Here is a 17,336-nt window from a genome sequence, read left to right as displayed (position 1 = left end):
ATTGTAATGAAAAAATTCCTTTAGTACTAAACAATTTTTGGTCACATCATCCAAATATTATAAATTAAAATGTGAAAAACAGAGAGCAACTAGAGATTGCTTTTCCGAAAAAGCACTTGTCTTCCCCATTGTGTGGTCAGAAGTGAGAAATAATCAATGATGGACATGAAATTTGTACTTTAGGACTGGAGAAAAACAAATATAGTGGTCATCTACTGGTTATGTCCAAGTATGAAGTTCCTAGGTCCAAGCGTTCTTTAGTTATTGAGCGGAAAGAAGTGTGACATACAGACCGATGAGCAAAATAAACCTGTTCACCTGAAGGTCACGGTGACCTTAACCTACAGAGCTCAAAATTGATAGGGGTCGTTTACTTATTAAGACCAACTTGCAAACCAAAAATGAAGTTCCTGAACACAAGTATTCTTTAGTTTTTCAGCGGAAACCCTTATTTTACCTCAAGGTCAACTTGACCTTTGACCTTCTGGCCTAAAAATCAATAGGGGTCATTTACTAGTCTTAACCAACTAGCATACTAAGTATGAGGTGTTCCACAAGTTCCTAGTTGCAAGTAAACATTAGTTATTCAGTGGAAACCTTTTTTTTACCTCACGATCACCGTGACCTATACCACATCCTTGACCTAGGACACACCGGTTAACAGATCCCAAAATGAATAGGGATCATCAACTAGCCATGACCAACTGGTATACCAAGTATGAAGTTCCTAAGTGCAAGTATTCTTTATTCAGCGGAAGCTGTTTTTCTTACCTCATTGTCACTGCAACCTTGACCTACTGATCCCAAAATTTATAAGGGTCATCTACTAGTCTTAGCCAACTGGCATACCAAGTATGAGGTATTCCTCAAGTTCCCCAAGTTCCTAGTTGTAAGCAATCTTTAGTAAATAAGCTGAAACCTTTTTTTACCTCACGGTCACCACCAAGTATGAAGTTCCTAAGTGCAAGCATTCTTTAGTTATTCAGCGGAAACTTTTTTTTTTTACCTCAAGGTCACCTTGACCTTTGACCTACTGATCCAAAAATCAATGGGGGTCATCTACTAGTCATGACCAACTGGCAAACAAGGTATTAAGTTTCTGGGTGCAAGTTTTCTTTAGTTATTATTGGAAACTGTTTTTTTATCGCAAGGTTACTGCAACCATGACCTATGACCTACTTACGTGACTATATAGTCTTTCACCTGAAGGTCACCGTAACCTTGATCTACTGATCTCAAAACCAGTAGGGGTCATCTACTGGTCATGACCAATTTGCATACCAAGTTTGACGTTCCTGGACCCAAAAGGTCTTCAGTTATTGAGCGCAAACCTTTTTTTCATCTCAAGGTCAACGTGACCTTGACCTCTGACCTTCTGATCTCAAATTCAATAGGGGTCATCTACTAGTCATGACCAACCTGCATACCAAGTATTCTTAATGTTCTTACTGGTAAGTTATTGAGAGGAAATGAAGTGTGACTGAGTAAATAACATGATTAATAGAAAAAGAAACAATATAAATCAGGTTGTAAGGGCTCATTTGATTAAACTTCGTGGGAACACATCAAAGCATACAAATTATAATTTCCCATATATCTGCTGATTCATTAACATTTTTTGTACATATACCCGTTTTCAAAAATCATGTACAAATCCGAAAAGGTCCCAGATATCTTCGTAAGAGTAGATTTTGGGTCTAGTTTGTATAAAGTTTGAATGAAACGGGCCCTGAGAAATGCAAAACAAAACAATATGTAAGGTAGGTATTTATGTACTTCATTCCACTCACAAATGATTTCATGTTAAATACATAACCAACTATTTGCTATACTTAGTATGTAAAATTCACTCATAACAAGAAATTCCTGCTCTGAATTAAAACTTACTATAATTACACTGTTTATTTTGATAAACATCGAACAAGAGTGTATTAACAGTACTACAAATCTGCAACTGTAGTTTTCCTTGCTATCATACAAAAATCTACAAAATATATCCCAATTTAACTGTTGCCACCTGTAATGCTACGAAACTTGACCGCATTATTTGCTTTCATTGCTTCATTGCGACACACATAATACTGTATACATGTGGAGATGATAACACAAGTGAACGTCAGATGCACCATTTACTAGCAATGTCCAACAGTGGAACAGATCAATTTCTTTGGTATGGGTGAGCATTCACCGATGTTTTGATAGTAGTTTTAATAGCACTTGGAGCCTTTGTCATGGCTGTGCCTGAAAAGTATGAAAACAAACATATAGCATACATTTAAGAATAGCAACATTGTGAGTATTGTGTGAAATGCTTACAAGTGAGCAGCAGAGTGTATGACATGGCTTGCCTGTTTTATTTTGTCAAACAAGGGGCATAGCTTTACAGTTCTTTCAGCCAGAGTTTTGGGCCTTGCTATACATGTGCGCACGGTTTCTGGAAAAATGTGTAACAAGTTTTATTTAAATATCTAGAGAAATTTTACGTTATGACCTAGGATAAAGTTTTGCACAACATTGACCACGCAGACAACAACAATGACACCAAGCCTATCACAGTACCATGACTTTTTCTCTTAAAAACTACCCAGACGAGCTTAAACTGTTTGTGTTTATAGTGGGACTGACAGTTGCCATATATACAGCAATGTAACAAATCTTGCAACTTTATGTAGTTACAACTGAAAATTGGAATATTGCTTCTAAAAACCGAAACAGTTTGAATGTATGAAGCTGAAATGTTATACAACTGTTTGCAAAGAAACTTAGCAAAACAGACTAGCGATTCAGTTAAAGCACCACCCAAATGCCGTTTTGCACCTGAGAGATGTTCAATTTCAACTGCCACAAGCAGCTGATTCGTTTGTCACTGTGCAGTTCTGGCAAGCGTACTTTAAATTAATGATTTAAGCGGTCAGTTGAAGTGAAAACTGTACATGAGTGGAGGCTTAGTGGGGATATGGACCTGCCTCTTCAGTATTTAATTTCTGGTGAAATGTCAAACATAGTTCAAATCACTGAATTCAGAAGTTAACAAGAAACGCCGCAATGCAACGAAACCAGGTTTTTAATGATTGACAGAAGAACTTCAACCTGTGTCTGTTTTTCTATTTTTAGTAACAGTGACCTTGAACCTAGGGACCCCAAATGCAATCCCATGAAAGGTATCCACAAACTCTTCCTTTATACCTGGTTTGGTCAAGATATGTAGACCCTGACAAAAATTATTCAGTTTCAACTGTTTTTCTATTTGTAGTAACAGTGACCTTGACCTTGAATCTAGGGACCCCAAAATGCAATCCCATGAAAGAATCAATAAACTCTTCCTAAGTTTCAATCGTTTTTCTATTTTAAGTAACAGTGACCTTGACCTTGAACCTAGGGACCCCAATCACAATCCCATGAAAGGTTCCCATAAACTCTTTCTATAGACCAAGTCTGGTCAAGATAGGTCAACCCTTACTAAAGTTATTCAGTTTCAACTGTTTTTCTATTTTTAGTAACAGTGACCTTGACCTTAAACCTAGGGACCCCAAACGCAATCCCATGAAAGGTCTCCATAAACTCTTCCTATAGACCAAGCTTAATCAAGATATGTCATTCCTTACTAAAGTTATTCAGTTTCAACCGTTTTTCTATTTTTAGTAACAGTGACCTTGACCTTAAACCTAGGGACCCCAAACGCAATCCCATGAAAGGTATCCATAAACTGATTAACTCTTCCTATTGACCACGTTTGGTCAAGATAGGTCAACCCTAAATAAGTTATTCAGTTTCAACCGTTTCTTATTTTTAGTAACATTGACCTTGACCTTGACCCTAGGGACTCCAAACGCAATCCCATGAAAGGTCTCCATAAACTCTTCCTATATACCAAGTTTAGTCAAGATATGTCATCCCTAACTCAAGTTATTCAGTTTCAACCGTTTTTCTATTTTTAGTAACAGTGACCTTGACCTTGACCCTAGGGACCCCAAACGCAATCCCATGAAAGGTACCCATAAACTCTTTCTATAGACCAAGTTTGGTCAAGATATGTCAATCCTTACTAAAGTTATTCAGTTTCATAGGTGAGTTTGACGCCGCACGGTCGCCCTCCCGCCCGCCCGGCGAACAACGACGTTCGCCATTCTAATAACCAGGTTTCACTATGTGAAAACCTGGTTAATAATAAAATTATGGGAAGTTGATTGACAGGTAAAATATGTTGCATTTATTCACTTAAAGGAAAAGAACACACAAAAACCTACGATCAGTCAATGCTTATAAAACTGAAATTACTAAATTAAATTGCAACATCAGAATCTGTACACTAGTAATTCAAAACAATGAACTCCAGACAAATTGAACTACAAGCTAAGGGCTATGAAACATTGTAACAACATTACACAACACATTAAATCATTCAAAAACCTACTCTGTCTGTTATTCTGTGCCATGCCCGGTTGAGGGGACTCAGGAAGGCGGCCGGGGCGGGAACTCTGGAACAGTTTGCCATTCACCATGGAACCAATCAGGGCATTAGTATCTGCCATTGATGTAGTCTGGGACTGATTGGCCTTCAGGTCTAAAGGAAGAAGTGGGTATTTAAACACATTTTAATGTTTATTATTATCAATTTTGTCCATTGATCTATTATCACAATAAACTGGCAAGTCTCATGTTTGGATAAATGTTTTTACAGTGAACTCTAGTTAATGCTATGAGTAAACACCTTGATGATCTTCATCTGGAGAAAGATTAATCTAAGTGCTAACTATGAAAGTGATGTTGTTGTTTTTTGCACCTGTTCAATCTCTTTTAACTTGGTAAGTTTTTTGGTCATTATCATAATTGTTTAGCAATTGTTGTTTAATACTTCAAAATTAACCACACAAAAACAAATACATTCTTTGTTTCGCCTCCTAAGATCCAGGTAGGTTCAGTGCTGGTTGGTAAATAATTGTGTTCATTTGTTTCCAGAATAGAGGAAGAACATACAACGTTACATGTACCTGTAGGCTGTAGATGTTCTTGGTTTTTTAAATAAATTGTGAAAAATATCTTCTGAAAACAGGGTTAGAAGAATAAAGGGATATAATACACTTATACTTCTTACAAGAAATAACAGTCTTAACAAAGTCACAGCAAGATTTGTGTCTGTTTGGCCTCATACTTATTACAAATAATAACAGCCTTGACAAGGTCACAGCAAGTCTAAAGAAGGTCACAGCAAGTCTTAACAAGGTCACAGCAAGTCTTAACAAGGCCACAGCAAGTCTTAACAAGGTCACAGCAAGTCTTAACAAGGTCACAGGAAGACTTGTCTCTGTTAGGCCTCATACTGCTTACAAGTAATAACAGTCTTGACAAGGTCACAGCAAGTCTTAACAAGGTCACAGAAAGACTTGTGTCTGTTAGGCCTCATACTGCTTACAAGTAATAACAGCCTTGACAAGGTCACAGCAAGTCTAAACAAGGTCACAGCAAGATTTGTGTCTGTTTGACCTCATACTGCTTACAAGTAATAACAGCCTTGACAAGGTCACAGCAAGTCTAAACAAGGTCACAGCAAGATTTGTGTCTGTTAGGCCTCATACTGCTTACAAGAAATAACAGCCTTGACAAAGCTACAGTAAGTCTGTTAGGCCTTAACTATATTACTCCCAACAGGGTCATCGTTAATTGTTTGGCTACTGGGCTTGTCCCTGTTATTACCATTGTTGTATAAGGAAATGTACATCAAACATAGCATGTTAAAAAATTGATGTCTCCCCCCCCCCCCCTGTTGTTGTCTGACTTCCACAACATTTGGCATTGGATAAAAGAGAAAAATATGTATGAAAAAAACATGTTGTCTTGATACGATTAACATTTGTGTCAAGTAATTTCAAAATCCTTAAACTTGTTCAAGAAATATGGCGCTAACATAAATTGTAGTCTTATGACCTTTGACCTCTAAGTATGACCTTGACATTGAATCAAACTGGCTGATACATGCCCTCTGCACATTGTCTCACTATGGTGAACAATTTTGGGGAGTTATTTCAAAATCCTTTAAGTTGTTTAACAATTATGGAACAGACAGACAGACAACTATAGCAAGCAATATGTCTCCCCATTAATGGGGATACATAATTACATACAAATTGAGGCATTTAAGAAACATATTCATTTAAAAAAAATCTACCATTAGTATTTGCTGTTACCAGTAATGCCTCAGGCCAACCAGGTCTTAGAGAACAGCATTTGAACGTCTTTTTTGTTTTAAAAGTAAGTCCCAAATAGCTTTAAAAGAAACAAGAAACCCTGCAATGCGACGAAACCAGGTTTTCAATGATTGACAGAAGAACTTAAGCCTGTGTCTGTTTTTCAATTTTGAGTAACAGTGACCATGAAAGGTCTCCACAAACTGTTCCTTAATACCAAGTTTGGTCAAGATATGTCAACCCTAGCTAAAGTTATTCAGTTTCAAGCGTTTTCCTATTTGTATTAACTGTGACCTTGACCTTGACCCTAGGGACCCCAAATGCAATCCCATGAAAGGTCTCCATAAACTCTTTATATAGACCAAGTTTGGTCAAGATATGTCAACCCTAGCTAAAGTTATTCAGTTTCAACCGTTTTTCTATTTTTAGTAACAGTGACCTTGACCCTAGGGACCCAAACGCAACCCCATGAAAGGTATCCATAAACTATTCCTATAGACCAAGTTTGGTCAAAAAATGTCAACCCTAACTAAAGTTATTCAGTTTCAACCGTTTTTCTATATTTACTAACAGTGACCTTGACCATAGGGACCCCAAATGAAATCCCATGAAAGGTATCCATTAATTCTTCATATAGACCAAGTTTGGTCAAGATATGTCAACTCTTACTGAAATTATTCAGTTTCATAGGTGAGTTTGACGCCGCCTCACTTTGTAAAAACCTGGTTAAAAACCTACAAAATGTCAAAGGTTGACTAAATATATTTATAACATTTGGTAAATCCAAACTCTTATTTTTAAAGTGGTGGAAAAATTTACTAATGTGGATCTTCAATCAATAATGAGAGTCCTATTTCTGCTGTTTTGGGTTAATTTTGAGGAATTTGACTGGAAAATGAGCTAGTTCTCGGATATTTAAAATTCACCACATTAATAATAAATGTTGAGGCCTGGTGACTTGATGCTCTTTAGGTAATCACTGGGAGGGATAAAAAAAGCCTGAGTGTGCATTATAAGTATGCTTTCTCTACACACGAAAAAGTGATTCAAATGACATCATCATAACATTTGGTAACCAGTACTCTGAAATTCCCGTAACTGTGTCCCTGTTACCTTAAATGAACATTTTAGCCTAAACTGTGACTTTGTTTTTGACTAACATGGCAACTGCTTAATTCAAACTTTTGTTAATAAAATAATCAGGCTGCTTTTTTCAGGCCTAAATAACCTTACTTTTACTTTGCAATTCAGACCATTTAGCTCTTGAATATGCTTTAAAAGTATCAGCAGCATTTGCCGATATCAGTTCAGTTTGAGCCAATTGCGACTATACTCCTTGCACAGTGATGCAATCACTGGAAATTATGATGTTGATAATGATGATGATATGATAGGATAGTGGTGGTGGTGGTGATGATGGTGGTGGTGGTGGCGGCGATGATGATGATGCTGATGCTTCTGCTGCTGCTGATGATGATGATAATTGATAATGATGATGTATGAAGAGCAGTAACTCTTGAGTGCCTACTCACTGGGGTCATTGTCCCAGTCATCTCTGGTTGAGTTGATAATGTCTAGCAGGTTGCTGGTCACCTTGTTCAGATTGTTCAGCTGTTTCTGTAATCATAAACCATTGGTCTCACATTCTTACATTCGCAAATATCAAGAAACCAAAATATCGCCATAGATTTTACCATTTAGGAATTCACCTGTAGCTCTAAGGATACATAATTCACAATGCATACGAACTTAATTTGTAATTGTATAATTGGACTTTTAAAAAGAGCAATCCTACTTTGTATACCTGTTTTGTACTATCAGTATAATAAAAATGTACAGCAGTTATAGCATGTTAGATATATGTGACAGTAGGGATTAAATATCGGCTCAAAATCATAAATAATTAGACTCTTACCCTTAAAACCATTTCTATTTATGATCAATTATGTAAATGAAATTAACAAATTCAAAATAAAGTTTCAAATTAAGTTTGAAAGAATTACAAACTGCATTTTCAATACATGTAATCTGCTATAACAGGAAAATAATGTCTAATGTTGTGTTGGTTTTATTTAGAAATGACATTTGACTGATAAGCTAAATGTAAGATGAATGCTTTTATTATGGGGTTTTCTTTGCAATTTTTAATTTTGATCAATTTCACGGGCTTTAAAGTTGGTGACAACAATTATTAGAATATTAAACCCTTGCTTACCAATCCATATTATTAAGGACCTCAATTGTCTACTACAGTAAAGGAAAGATTTCCAACAGTATTTCATCCTCATTCTACTATTATATGACAGTTTTGACCACCGGCGTTTCCTTATTCCTTATACTGTAATAGCCTTGAACGCCTCTTTTAATGTGACCGGACGTTTCCATAATTTTATGCTGCCCCATTGACTGCTTAAAATATGCCGTACTGCCCTTCCAATGTGTACTCTTCCAATGTGCCTTGTACGTGTCATATGACAGCTTATTGTGTGTAATGAGCAGACGACCTGTGTATTCCCAATCAGTCATTTTCTAATCCGATAATTACGAAGAGCCAATTAGTGACACATCGCCAGGAGGCGGAGCTATTGAATGTCAGCCAATCAGAATATACATTGAGAACTGGTAAAAATGTTAAACCTTTTAAAATAATTGTAAATTGTATTGTACAGGCAAGACTCGCCATTTTAAATATTGTTGATTTGAAGCAGACGATTTGTTAACATAGGAGAGGTGGCGCTTACACAATTAAATACATCACTTTATCAGTAAATGTTTTTAAAGTTTATTTGTAAAATATTCATGATGAAAATTTCTTTGTAACCCACAAAAATATGATGAAAATTTGATGCTTTATGTAGCGTTTACCTATATTGTCGATGATCATGGCAAAATTTGTCGATACCGCCATTTTGTCAGAACGATTATTGGAGTTATTTTTTTTATTGTCATTTTATTCTAAAACATCAGCATATTAAACATTATTTTACCAAAGACAATTAAATAACAGCCAGGCTGAATGTTACATTCGTACCAAATCCTGATCGTACCATCTAAAATTCGTCCCCTACATATTTTTTGTGTATTTATGCCATCATGATTGTTTCAAGTGCTTAACTGTCTGTTTTTATTATATTTTACATGATTTTTAGGAGAAAAATGTGACATTGCACTACAGAAGACTCCAGACAAGTACAGTCATTACCACAGACAAAAAGACATATTTTAATTTTGATAATTAAACACACCCTTTTAAATTTTGTGAAAAAGCAACAACATTTTGTTCAAGTCTGAAAATCATGGAAAATGATTTAAATTGAGTATGAAAACAAATCAAATTCTATGGGGAGACCCCCCAAACCCCCCTTGTGACAGGGGTGGATCCCTCCCACATTCGCCCCTATGCGACTCATGTAGGTTACCCTTTTCAAACCTCCACCCTGCCCTTTTCAAATCCTGGCTGGAGCACTGTTAGTTATTTGTGTGTTGGATAATATTAAACTTAGTCTGAGTGTGACCTTCAACATTGACTAGGAACATGGCAACATATTGTCTTGTGGTGAACAGTATGGTAAGTCATTTCACAATCAATGTAAGCAGAACAATGGGGCCATTACAATGCTAAGGTGACACATCAACATCAATGCCAAAATGTGCATACAAAGTGACCTTGAACCAAGGCCATATAACATACAATTACTTAAGTGGAGAGCGTACCTGTGTCTGATCCTGGGGCAGCTGCTGGGCCTTGCCCGTGAGCAGTCCAGTCTTCTCCTCCACATCTGGCGGGGGCTTGGTACGCAAGAAGCTGGGCGCAACCTCATGGTTGAACATCATTACACGATTTTCTGTCAGTTTCTGTAGGGAAAGTGAGATATGAATGCATACTCTGTACTCCTTTATATATATATATTATTCATACAATACTTTTAAAACTTAATTCTGTCTGTTTTTCATCAGATGCTAAAAACAAATATGCATTACAGGTATAAAGTACTATTATTCATAAAAAATAACTTTTTCTTAAAACAAGAGCTGTCACAGAGACAGCACGCTCTACTATTCCGCCGCTTTTCAATGTAAGGATTGAAACATTTAGGCAACATGCATGGATCACTGTTAGATTAGATTTCAATGCAATACATGGTGTGCTGAGATATTAACATAAATGTGGTTCCATGCAAAATTTTAACGAGAATTTCTAAGTCTAATAATAAAGGGCCATTATTTGCAAAATACAGTTATCTAACTTGGTTATTCAATTAAGTTGGGTGGTTAAATACCATTGTATAAAGTCTCAATGCAATACATCAAATAGTTGCTGAGATATTCTTGCATACCGGACGTGTGTTTCCGGTCATGTGACCAGTGCTGGAAAAACCCATCTTACATACCCCATGTAAGATGAGTCACACGCAACAACGCGCCACTTCTTATTTCATTAAATTGTATGGTTTATGAAAAATATATTATGCCATTCCAATAAAGCGCAATCAAATATGTATGTTTGCAAGACTTTTAATTAAAATTGAACAAAAATAATCGTTAAAAAATGCTATTTTTAGTTATTCAAAATTACTGCGCTCTATGACGTCGGTAAACAACGTCGCACGCGCTTTTTGGTGTAATTGTACAAAAGTTCGTTTTCAACGTCAATTTTTCCACAAATTCATAATTTAAGGTATGCAAGAAAAAATATCAATCATGTTTTTCCGGTCCGGATCAAAAAATCCAACCCTCGGGCACGCTGCGTGACCAGTAACTCGGCAAGCCTCGTTACCGGCTTACGCGCGTGCTCTCGGGTCGATTTTTCTATCCGTACCGGAAACACATGATACTTATATTATCCTATGTGTGCTAACATGCAAGACCTTAACCAGAATTTCTAAGTCGCATAATAAAGGGGCAAAAATTATATATTATGAAAGATAGAGTTATCTTACTTGACTAAATAAGAAGGTTAAATAGATGGGACCCTGTGTGTAAAGATTCAATGCAATACATGATGTATTCGCTGAGGTATTGACTAAAAAGTGGTTACATGCAAAACCTTAACCAGAAATTCTATGTCAAATAAAAAAGGGGCCATTATTTTAATTTAATGCAAACTGGAGTTATCTTACTTGGTTATTTAAGTAGATTGGATGGTTGAGTACCATTGTATAAAGTCTCAATGCAATCCATCAAGTAATTGCTGAGATATTAACCTATGTGTGCTTACATGCAAAACCTTAACCAGAAGTCAAATAATAAAGGCCCATTATTTGCATTATATTCAAAAACGTGTTATCTGGGAATACATATCTAATGTTTCAATGCAATACATGATATATTTGCTGAGATATTGACTTAAATGTGGTTACATGCACAACCTTAAGCAGAATTTCTAAGTCGAATAATAAAGGGCAATTATTTTGCATTAAATGCAAACTAGAGTTATCTAACTTGGTTAATTATGTAGGTTGAATGGTTGACTACCATTGTAAAAAGTCTCAATGCAACACCTCAAGTAGTTGCTGAGATATTAACCTATGTGTGCTTACACGCAAAACCTTAACCAGAATTTCTAAGTCAAATAATAAAGGGCAATTATTTGCTTTAAATGCAAACTAGAGTTATCTAACTTGGTTAATTTAGTAGGTTGGATGGTTGAGTACCATTGTATCAAGTATCAACGCAATACCTCAAGTAGTTGCTGAGATATTAACCTATGTGTGCTTACACGCAAAACCTTAACCAGAATTTCTAAGTCGAATAATAAAGGTCTATTATTTGCATTATATTCAAATAATTGTTATTTAACTTCATTAATTTAGTATGTAAGATAGTTGGGAATACAAATCCAAAGTTTCAATGCAATAACTGATGTATTTACTGAGATAATGAGGTGCTTACATGCAAAACCTTAACCAAGGTGCGACGCCAATGCCGACGCCGACGCCAGGGTGAGTAGTATAGCTCTCCTTATTCTTCGAATAGTCAAACTTAAAATTATGGTATGTTCTTTATTATAAGCAAAAGCCAATACCACAACTGTTTATTTTCTAAAACAACAGGGCATAATTCAACAATTATTACTAACAGTTACACATCAGTTATTTCCCTTTTCTGTACAGCTATCACTATCATCACAATAATAGTGGGTTATTTTTTTTATTTAAAATATATTTTAGCTTTAAGATATGAAACATCCATTTATTTTAAATAATAAACAAAAAAAATTAAATGAATACGACAGTAAGAAAGATATAAAATGAATTACTTCAAAGTGAATAACTGAAATCCAGCTATTGTTTGTGTCTCAGCTTGTCAAGGGACATGAATGCATAATAGATTGTAATTAAGGGCTTTGTTTCACATACGTGTGCTGTAGCTTGCTAAATGAAAATCATGTTAAAATAAATGTGAATATCTGAAAGCCTTTACTGATGGCCAAGTTTGTGCAGGCCTTGGTAGCAGGCCAACCTCACTGAAATTAAGGCTCAATACATTCAGACTGTTTTTCTTTGAAATACAGATAAACTAAAAATACTTGACTGTTCAATAATTACACTGAGATGCATGCATGAAAGCAAGCTTTTATAACCAGGTCTACTGATAAACATCTCTAGACTTGAATGCCTGGAGACATCACACGTTAATCTCTTGATACACAAGTTTCAGGCCAAACTTAATTGGCTAGAACCGTACAGCAAGGCTTTCATCTGGCTCAGGAGATATGAAAATGGGGAGGAGGATTTTATTCTTCAGCTGCGGCATCTTGTCCCCCTTGAGAAGCTTGCCCAGAGACTGGAGTTGACTCGACAGCAGCGAGTAGTTGTCCAACACTGACGGCCTGGAAATAGTCAATATCACAGTGATCAGAATAGCACAAGCTATATTTGAAGGTTTAGTTACCATGAATTTAATAAATGTAACAAAACATTCTCAATGTGACCTTCAAATATTGGGGTCAGGACTAAAGACTGGGTTCCGGTAATAGGTCAGGAGATATAACAATATCACCTGTATTGCAATATATAAAATATGCTGTGTCTGCTTTGAAATATATATATTACAGTATACAGAGTCTGCTATGCAGTACTTTAAAGGGACTGTACACCAGACTAGCACCAAAATAAGTTTTTTTCTGTTATGAATCTCAGGACAAATATTTACGAAATTTTTTTACTCTTGATATCATAATTGTAAAAAAAATACCAAAATGTAAAAAAATATCGAGTCGGAAACCGGGCTCGAACTGGCGTCGCCAAAATTGCAGACCAGTGTTGTATCCACTGTGCTACCAAGGCTTACCCAAAAGGGTTGGAATATTTAAGCTATATACCTAACTTGGTAAAATCACGTGATAACATCAACTAGCAAATCTCGCTTAAGGAATGAATTGTACTAGGTAGACATACCTAGTAATCTTTTTTAATGGAAATATACGAAAAAACTGCGAAAAACAAATTAATTGTAAACTATGTGGTACTTCAGATATTAAGTTTCAATACAGTGTACACATCGATACCAAGTTTATGTCAGTTTCGACAATTTTCTTTTTTTCGCTATTTCATCATACAGAGAACAGCCCCTTTAAATATGAAGTCATGTTACAAAATATTGCCATATTATCAAAAACTGCTTATTCATGGTCGAACAAATGGTAGTGATAAATAGATGAAGAAAAAAAATGTATTGTGATATACTGTAATAAGGAAAATTGAATTGGGGGACAAAATCTGCAGTCTGACAGGAAACTGTTTACTGGTTTATACTGTTGCAGCCCCCAGCTAATACATCATCTTATAATGGCCTATAAAATTATGTACTTGGACACTTAAATGGAGAAGAAAATGTAGTATTTACCATTTCAATGTCTCATATTCATGTTCCAGCTTAAATATGAGAGCACCCACAGAGTTCTTCAACTCTGTGACACGTTGAATCAGGTTGTCCAGCGCTATTCTCTGCTGTTCTTCTTCTTTCTGCAATTTGTTTAGATATTGTCAGTGAACACAAGTATCATCAATATGTACCTGAAACCATTTTATTCTCCAAAACTGTTAAATATGTTGATTTTTTTTACAAAAGAAGCAAGAAACATAAGGTTTCAATTACAAAAAATAAGCAAAACAAGCATAAAAGTTATAATTTTTATTGTTCAATATTTTCAATTAAAAGTCATGATGGTGCAAACAAATTCAAATATTCAACAAGGCCATGATTTCTCTCTGTTGAAAATTAAAAGATAATGCAGACAATGTTGATTAATATTTGTCTATGCCAGTTCCTTTAAATCATTATCACTAGGAACATGCATTATCTACAGTTAGAGTTGACAACCATCAGTCATAGATGTGACCCATCTTAGAATTTTATGTCACTCAGGCCAGATTAAACTATTTACTTCAGGTTTAATATTAGGTAAGGAAAAGACTAGCCAGCCATTTCTGACAATCAGGCATTTCAAAACAGGCAGTTTTCTTTTGTTTGAACCTTCATAGCTGTTGTTGTTGTTTTTCAAATCTGCATCTTACAACATAACACACTTAGATGGTGATGTCATGTTTTGTGAATGCAAAGTGTGGTGCCCGTTTACTTTAGGCATAATATTATTGCTGCTTAAATGTCCTGAAAATAAAGGTACTTGTATTGTGTTGACACAAGTTTGATAGACATTTACCGTCAATTTGACTTTGTTTGATCATTTATAACCATAAGGCCATACACATACATCTTTTGAAGTTTTTGTCATGTGCATTTTTCCAATACTAAATTTACTGGTGTTGTCTACCATGTAAAATATAGTACTTATGTTTAAAAATAACACTGGTACAGTTCAAACATGATACAGCTTGGCTTGAACACATTTTTATATTTCCCTGTCATGCAACAACTCTCAGCCCATAAACATCTAGTATAGTTTAGGTTTCAAATTCCATTTCAATTTCGTGAACAGTGTAAATTATTTTCAAACACACAAAAACATAATTATATTAACCTAGATAATAATTGTCATGTGCCCCACACCAGAGGCACCTTTCCTCCAAGTTAACTAATGCTGGTGGTGGTAAACTGCAGGGGTGGCCTACAAAAAAAGTTTTATTTTTATGTTAAATGTTTAAATTTTTTAATTTGTTTAGATATTGTCAGTGAAGACAAGTATCATCAATATGTAACTGAAACCATTTTGCATGACAGGGAAATATAAAAAATGTGTTCAAGCCAAGCTGTATCAAGCAACTATGTTTGAACTGTACCGGTGTTATTTTTAAACATAATAATTTAAACAGTGTACAGTGGGCTACCAGACAAATCAGCCCCTTACCAAATCGGCCCCTATTTAAAACGGTTACCTTTTCAACCCCTTACCAAATCGGCCCCATCCTGTAGATGTTTCGGCCTCTCATTACGGAGACGTTTCAGCCCGTATTTTTTAATATGTTTTTTTTATTTCTAAATTAAAAAAAACCATGAAATTTCAATTATTCACATAAAGCTATATATATGCATAAAAAATAGATTACACAAAGACATTTATTCATGCGAGTTTTTTTTATAAAACTAAATCAAGTTAAAAAAATCAATCTTCAAACTTCAAACAATCTTGAAATAATCTTTAAATATTAATAATTATACAAAAGCATGTTGCTAATATTTACAAGAGGTATAATGATATGTGTTTAATATCAAGTCCACTGTCTAAAACTGTATCAAGCACCTATCGCCCGCTGTAGATGGCACCAACATTTACCAAAAACTCTTTCCTCGCTTCGAAGTAATCTTCTATGGAGATGCCTTTTAAGATGGATAATAATTAATGAAAAAACGAAATCTGATAGTTATAAGATGTTACTTTTTTTCGAGACAGACAGTCTTATGGCGAATTGTAACATTCCACACAGGTGTCAGGCGTTGGAATTTGTGACACTTTACAAGCTTACAAGTTTATTCGTCTACCCTCAGGTCACCAAAAAAATGACAAAAAGTACACAGCAACGTCATTATTATGTTTGCATTTTTATATTTAAAATTAAAAGGGTACCTACTTCTTTTAACTAAACTACATTTTTTTTTTAATTCTAGGCACAGTGTCAAACTTTAAAATGTATTGAATGCAATACAAATATTGAAATAAGCGTTATTATTATTTATAATGGTAAAATAAAACCCAAGAAAGAACCCCGCTAATATAGATCTTTCAATACATGATAAATTAAGAGTAGCACAGCAAAACGTTTAAAAGAAATGGTACCTGTCTTTAGAAACGATTTAATATATGAGCCGCATCGCGCGATTTTGGGCCTTCGGACATATATTTGCTATTTAATATTATGTTTTAAGGTATTTGAATTAAATGATATTTCAGGAAGAAATTCTGAAAATTTCATGATGATATCATTTAAATTGAATAAGATACCTGTTTATTAGTGAGACCATGTATTGCGCATTTTGAATACTAAATTTGACGTCATTCACATGACGTCGTTACGAAAGCACATTATTCAAATGGCGTGCAAAATTAACGTATCAATATTACTACTAGCTTATAATTTAAATGATTTTCTTAACACAGAATCTTTTAAGAACATACATTAAGATAAAAATGCTAAATCATTTTTGTATTTTTAGTACATTTGGCCGTTTTAAACACAAATTATTAATGCAGTCAAAATATGTCGGGACGAAATCCATGGTTGCTATGGAAACATGAGTAAGCCAATGGTCATAAATCATCGAGAAAATGATGCACCAATGACAAATCTTTAAAAGAAAGAAGTTTGGAAGAAATTGATAAACATAGAAAAATTCACAATATATGGCACTTTTTATTCATGATTATTTCATTTATAATAATTATGCCCGAAGGCCCAAAATCGCACGATGCGGCTCATATATACTTGAATTGAGACGTTGTTTATATTACTCAAATCTTATTTAAGCGACTGTAAATAACATTAACAAATTAAAGACATTTATTCATTCACACGTCTTTGAATGTCTTTTTCACACCCTTAACACCAACATTTTGCCTTGCAAAGAATGCATTGTTCAAAGACAAATTTTCTTTGAAGTCTTTATTGGTCAATTAATATTTTACAGTCATAAAATACATTCTTACATTTTGTAACATTTTATATTAAAAATAAGGGTTTAAATTTAGGCTTT

The 17,336-nt window shown here is 34.9% G+C and overlaps 1 protein-coding gene across 1 annotated transcript in view; it reads right to left on the bottom strand.

Annotated features, from left to right (window-relative positions):
* Positions 1-1,754: 1,754 nt before the first annotated feature.
* Positions 1,755-17,336, bottom strand: part of LOC128213489 (mediator of RNA polymerase II transcription subunit 8-like) — a 16,361-nt gene continuing 779 nt past the window's right edge. The window contains exons 2-7 of the mRNA XM_052919231.1: positions 14,034-14,152; positions 12,873-13,017; positions 9,900-10,040; positions 7,718-7,802; positions 4,415-4,564; positions 1,755-2,241 (exon numbers count right to left, since the gene is read on the bottom strand). Coding sequence (XP_052775191.1) covers positions 2,159-2,241; positions 4,415-4,564; positions 7,718-7,802; positions 9,900-10,040; positions 12,873-13,017; positions 14,034-14,152 — 723 coding nt within the window. The 3' untranslated portion in view covers positions 1,755-2,158. The remainder of the gene's footprint in view (positions 2,242-4,414; positions 4,565-7,717; positions 7,803-9,899; positions 10,041-12,872; positions 13,018-14,033; positions 14,153-17,336) is intronic.

Source organism: Mya arenaria, chromosome 13 (assembly GCF_026914265.1).
Source record: "Mya arenaria isolate MELC-2E11 chromosome 13, ASM2691426v1".
NCBI classification, from domain to species: Eukaryota; Metazoa; Mollusca; class Bivalvia; order Myida; family Myidae; genus Mya; species Mya arenaria.
Note: the sequence above shows the minus strand (reverse complement) of the source record. Positions and strands in the feature narration are given on the sequence as shown.